The sequence below is a fragment of the Haliotis cracherodii genome, unplaced genomic scaffold (assembly GCF_022045235.1).
Source record: "Haliotis cracherodii isolate W230 unplaced genomic scaffold, xgHalCrac1.p SCAF_7, whole genome shotgun sequence".
NCBI lineage: Eukaryota > Metazoa > Mollusca > Gastropoda > Lepetellida > Haliotidae > Haliotis > Haliotis cracherodii.
The window spans coordinates 41,269,234-41,275,428 of record NW_027266330.1 but is presented as its reverse complement, the minus strand read 5'-3'; the positions used below and the strand labels follow the sequence as shown (position 1 = coordinate 41,275,428).

Here is a 6,195-nt window from a genome sequence, read left to right as displayed (position 1 = left end):
GTGTTGTATTGTGATGTAATGCCACCCTACAGAACATCGTATAAGGGTAGACTGGTGTTGTATTGTGATGTAATGCCACCCTACAGAACATTGTGTGAGGGTAGGCTGGTGTTGTATTTTGTCATCCCGCAGAACACCCAATGATATTGGCCTGTGGGACACTATGAGGATGACCTCATGTCAGCAAGACTCATCATCTCCAATTTTATCTTCAGATGCTAAATTGTAAATCTTACGTTTTTAAAAACTGTGCCTTATACGTTTTTGACCTCGTATTTCTGTCATCTGTAAATCCTGTTTTCGCAATGAAGTCATGCTTCTACAATACCTGTTTTCAGATGTCAACTAACGGGAGTATCGACCGTGGTTATGCATGGGTGATTCTGAGCGTCAGCTGGCTACAGGTGGTCATCGCGGGCATGTTGTACTATTCTACCGGCGTCATCATAACAGCTGTATTGGAGGAAATGGAAGAGGGAGTCGTAAAGACGTCGTGGGTTGGGTCCACGTTGTTAGGAACTGTGATGCTGACGGGTAAATACGTTTTTGGAGTGTAGAAAAATTCACAAAGGAACACTTCCACGAGTTTAAGCCACGTTGATTTGGCAAAATAGTTTACACATTTCACACACACATTACGTGGTATATATGCTGACACAGACACTACCGTCTTCCCCTTGAACGGCATGTTCTTATCTTTACAGGACCAATCACAAGTTCACTTGTAAATTTGCTGGGTTGTCGCCTCTCGTCCATCATTGGAGGAATATTGATTCTGGCCGGCATGGTTGGCGCCTCTTTCGCCAACTCTATCAACATGCTCATTGCATCCTATGGCGTCGTTGTTGGTGAGATATTGGTGTCAAACATAAATTACAAGATTCAAAGTAAAAAATATTTTTAATACAGCATACAGATTCACTGAACAGGAGACTTACTAGTGTGATGCCTTGATTTGTTAACTCTCATTTCAGGTCTTGGGATGAGTTTCATGGAGACAGCAGCCATTGTAATCACCGGTCATTACTTCGTCAAGTATCGCCCTCTAGCGGCCGGGATTCAGACGTCCGGTGCAGGGTGGGGAATGCTGATTGGCGCACCACTAGTGCGTCTTCTGTTGGACACTTTCGGTTTAAGTGGAATGTTTCTTATACTGGGCAGTGTTGGAGCCAATTCATGTGTGTGTGGAATGCTCATGCGACCATCGCCATTCGAAAATCAGAGATCATCAACAAGTGATAACATTTTGCAGGAGGAAGACAACACAAATAGGCGAATAGTAAGCTGCTTTTTCAAACGATTCAGGGAGATTATATATGAATTTGGACAAATACTGTCCAACGTTAGTTTCCTTTTGTATGCCATATCCTTCGCAACATGGGGTTTTGGGGAATCCGCTTTCCAAATACATCTCCCCAATTATGTGGAATCAAAGGGAACAAGCCAACAGAGGTCGGCCATGTTATTTACAGCCATGGGAATTTCAAGCATGATCGCTCGAGTGCTGGGTGGGTTTGCTGCCAATGATCATGCAATAGACTCTCTGATTCTGCACATGGGCACAGTCGGTGTTGCTGGTGTGATCATCATGGTGTTTACGTTGTTTTCTGACACTTATCTACAACAAGTCATATTTTCGTGTTTGTATGGCATTTATACTGGAGGACCAATAGCTTTGTTCAACCCCATCACCGCGGATCTAGTTGGAGTGAAACGCCTGGCAACTGGATATGGAGTCAAGAATCTCTTTGTTGGACTATCGCTACTGCTAGGACCTCCATTTGCAGGTGTGTTGACTCTGAAAGTCTTACTGATAACCATACTCATCAATGGAGTAATGCTGTATGTTTTCACTTATATCTGTGATTTATAATTGAATGTATACCATAAACTTACTTATGTAAGGGGTGATGGTGGTGGGGTGGGAGGGGGGGGGGGGGGGGGGGGGGTGGGGGTTGGTGGGTGGTGGTGGTTAAGTCGTGTTTTTTCCTTCATTTGTAGGGGGTGAAATGTTTTTCTTCTTAAAAGAGAGCTTATATGTTTTTATGACAAATTATTTCAAATTAAACCTATGGAAAGAATATAGAACACATTAACTGTACAGTATTTTTATACAATAAAAGACCATATGCAAGATCCGGCGATGTAAGAAGGTGTTACTTGACATTTATAGATAGCACTGGGGATTAAGGGTCCTGCCCGAAGGGGACTTATGGTTAGAGGGGATACGCTGAATGTTTGCTGTATACATACAGAAAAAGGAGAAAGAATTTCTGAGCACTTTGGAAACATATTGAAACAATTTGGTTTTTGAGATAAATGAAGTTTTAAAGAAACCTATTGATGTGGTTTGCACTGTAACAATACCCCTGAACATCGTGGAGCTTTTGTCCTCAAAAGCGTTTTAAAAATAGTGACAATATTGAAAGTACATGTATACAGTACAATGCATTTCTCCAATCACAAAGATCAGTTTTTTCTCAGACTGGTCAGGATTAGGACATACTTACTTACATCATCTCAAAATAGAAACAGGTGACGCCAGACCCATTAGACTCCCTTTTCAAAGCAAAACGCAGCCATGTTCCAGGCAGGTGCAAGAAATGTTAGTAGCCAATATCATTCAGCCCAGTTCTTCTGAATGGCACTCTTCCGTTGTCATGGTTAAAAACCATTTCAAGCATTAAATGAACTGGCATTATATATTAATATATGACGATGACATCATAATATTTCTGGAACGTTTCACAAGATTTGAATCCCCTGAAGGCAATATTCCAATAGATCAAATGAGCAGGACAGAGCATTTACAAATGTAAATTCTCGACCAAAAAGTCACCAATTTAGGGCATATATTCAGCAAAGATGTCGATCCTTTAAAAATAGATTCACACGGATCCCATCCCCCTAAAAATGTCCACGACATACATCATTTGGTTTGGCCTCGTATAATCACAAATTTGTAGAAAGGTTTTCTGACATCGCCTACCCTCTATGTAACCTTCGAAAAGAAGATGCGTCTTTCAAATGGTCCAATAAATGCCAGCAGGCAATTGAAAAGCTTAAATAAGCCCTTACTTTCTTGGCCCCATCCTTGGATATCCGGACCCAAACAAACCCTTCATCCTCACAACTGATGCATCACCAACTGCAATAGGGTACATTTTAAGCTAACTTGATTCTCCTGGCATATCTTGTAATGATGTTGTAAATTCGTGACTTTTGACAAAACAGGTATCTTCCTTGACATTGGTCACGATATACTCTGTATTGATGAGGATGGCCATATTGCTGTTGAGACTTTTTATTGAGGCTGAATTATTTTTTTCAAGCAGATAGAGGCTTGGAGTTGTTATATTTACACAAAATATCAGCAATTAGCAAATATTTCTCATGTACACTTTTGTTTATAGTATTATTGAGAATAAAGTGTTTCTTAGACTCGAAGGAATTTTGCTATGCCCATAGATTTTCGTCTTCAGAAAGCTTTAATGACTTTTACTCTGCAGGTATGGTGCTGGACGTCTCAGGGAGCTATGATGTCAGCTACTTGTGTTCAGGTGAGTCTGGGGGAGCTATGATGTCAACTACTTGTGTTCAGGTGAGTCGCGGAAAGCTGTGATGTCAGCCACTTGTGTTCAGGTGAGTCTCGTGGAGCTATGATGTCAGCTACTTGTGTTCAGATGAGTCTCGTGGAGGTATGATGTTAGCTACTTGTCTTCAGGTGAGTCTCGAGGAGCTATGATGTCAGCTACTTTTGTTCAGGTGAGTCTCGTGGAGCTGTGATGTCAGCTACTAGTGTTCAGATGAGTCTCGGAGAGCTGTGATGTCAGCTTCTTGTCTTAAGGTGAGTCTCGAGGAACTGTGATGTCAGCTACTAGTGTTCAGGTGAGTCTCGGAGGGCTTTGATGTCAGATACCTGTGTTCAGGTGAGTCTCGGGGAGCTATGATGTCAGCTACTAGTCTTCAGGTGAGTCTAGGAGAGCTGTGATGACAGGTACTAGTGTTCAGGTGAGTCTAGGAGAGCTGTGATGTCAGTTACTTGTCTTCTGGTGTCTTTAGGAATCGGAACATGAGGCTCTCTCCGAATTAGTTTTATTTGATTTTGTGACCTTTTGAGATCTAGTGAGTGAGTGAGTGAGTATTTTAACAGTATTCCAGTTATATCACGGCTTGTCAGCTTTATCTGGGGGGAAAGCCCGAAGTGATGCATGTCTCTGACGTTTACCACTTCGGTGAAACCCTCGAGCACGGGTATGGTGCTGACAAACCTAGAAACATAATCGGGGCGGACCGGGATTCGAACCCACAATCATAGGTTTCTGGCGTGCCCAAGGGACGTAACTTTGCGCAGCGAATCGCGGCGTCTTAGACGACTGAGCCACCCGTGCCCCCTTTAAGATCTAGAACACACATAGAGCTGTATATGCAAAACGCAATATCAGTGAACTATAATTCGGCACTTTTGTTGCAGGTGCTGCCCTTATTGTGGCTAGTCTGTTGTCTATTCCAATAGCTGCATTAAAAAAGACCAATCAAAGCAAGCAACACACGGAGGCTGATATTAAGATGAACCCTGTATCTATTGAGGACGATAAAGATGAAACTAGCGCCAAATTAGAGCCCCTTTTAACCAGTCGATTGGATTCTGTTGGGGAGAAGAGTGCTGACACTGCATAACAGGAGGAGCACATACGAAACAAGTTACTGTGTTGTTCAACTAGTCTTAACAACACTTTAGTTACACCACAGATGCCGTGAGTCGATTTGGTCGCCAATGCAACTGAGCAGGAGACTGGGCTACCGTGTGTAGGGACAGCGTCCGTTGAGGCGCCTTTCTGAACACCGATGGGTTACCTGTGATCTCTGAAGACTTCGATAATAAAGAGGCTGCATATTAATTAATTTCTTCAACCTAAACAAACAGACAAAAAAAAACGACGGAAGCTCATATGGTGCCGTTATTAATTTTGGAAATACCCCTGTGGTTAAAAAGTAATATATAAAAGTATCCCTGCAGTGAAAGCATTTTCGGATTTCGGATTGCGTGGATAATACGATTGCTACACCCTTGTTGTCATCCATGTTTCATGGTATAGCCCCACACCTGTGTATTTTGCCGTCAGTTACTTGACGGGCACATGGAATTATTACAGGTATAATTAGTGATATTGGTGGTTGGTTGTCCTGGAACCATGACTCCACATCCTTCTACCGTCAGTTTGATAACATAGTCTGCAAACATAGGAATGAGCGGATCTTCAAGTCATTCAGCGAGCGTTGGCGATCTCATAATGTCGGATAAGGAGAACAGCAGAGGCTCGACGAATGAACAGGTTTATCCTTTGGTTGGTGTTGAATAACCTGGCGACTATTAAAAAGAACATTGTGAAATCAGTCCCTTAATATACAGGGGTAATCACGAGAACTCTAAGTCATTTCTATCATTGAAACAAGGTGTAACCTGGGACGTACGCCTTTGTAAACAAACTACAAAGACAAATAGTTATGTCCAGGTTCGCCCCTATATTTGTCAACCATCAGGATATGCAAAAAAGGAAAACAAGACAAAGACCACTTCTGTAATAAACTAACGTGATATAGATATAGAGTGGCAATGTATTATGCATAACTGATTATCTATAGGCAAACAATGTTTATTCTAAGTTAAATTATGTATGTTTTTTAATGTATTGGTTCCACGTAATATAACATATTTACTTATTCTCATCATAATGTATCTTGAATATGTTAGAACGCAATCTCTTGTTGACACCATGTCATCTACGTGTTCCTCCCCGTGTTGTGTTGAACTTTCAAGTGTATTCAAAATACTGCCAGGGCTCGAGTTGGGGATTAGCTATAATGGGAGCCAGTTTTGAAACAATCAAGTCGCAGAATAACAGCAACATATGTTATATTTGAAAATGTACGGTAACTTGTACAGAGTAATTCTCCGAGGGATGTAATATCTTACTGGGATACATACGGTACAGGTTATACCTGATGTTTAGTAAATATTTGACTAAGATTATGTTTCCTATCAATACAGACCTCGACAAGAAATTTTAATAATCGAATACGGAATACTTAAACATCATACACCTTGCACTCTCTTTCAAATAAAACTAAAGTATCATTCTGTGTTAATTGTCCATCCTATACCAGTATATCACGTCTGATTTAGAATTACCA

At 41.3% G+C, this 6,195-nt stretch overlaps 1 protein-coding gene across 1 annotated transcript; it reads left to right on the top strand.

Moving 5' to 3' along the window:
• Positions 1 to 338: 338 nt before the first annotated feature.
• On the top strand, positions 339 to 4,680 carry LOC139449113 (monocarboxylate transporter 12-like). Its single transcript, XM_071230597.1, has 5 exons — positions 339 to 534; positions 705 to 848; positions 975 to 1,787; positions 3,510 to 3,560; positions 4,475 to 4,680. Exons 1-5 carry the CDS (start codon positions 339 to 341, stop codon positions 4,678 to 4,680), a joined length of 1,410 nt encoding a protein of 469 aa, XP_071086698.1.
• The last annotated feature ends 1,515 nt before the right edge of the window (positions 4,681 to 6,195 follow it).

Bases quoted from the DNA above. Each gene is read 5' to 3' on its own strand.
- LOC139449113 (XM_071230597.1), top strand. From the start codon at position 339: ATGTCAACTAACGGGAGTATCGACCGTGGTTATGCATGGGTGATTCTG. The intron at 535-704 runs GTAAATACGTTT...TTATCTTTACAG, and splicing joins AGGAACTGTGATGCTGACGG to GACCAATCACAAGTTCACTT. The intron at 3,561-4,474 runs GTGAGTCTGGGG...CTTTTGTTGCAG, and splicing joins TGTCAGCTACTTGTGTTCAG to GTGCTGCCCTTATTGTGGCT.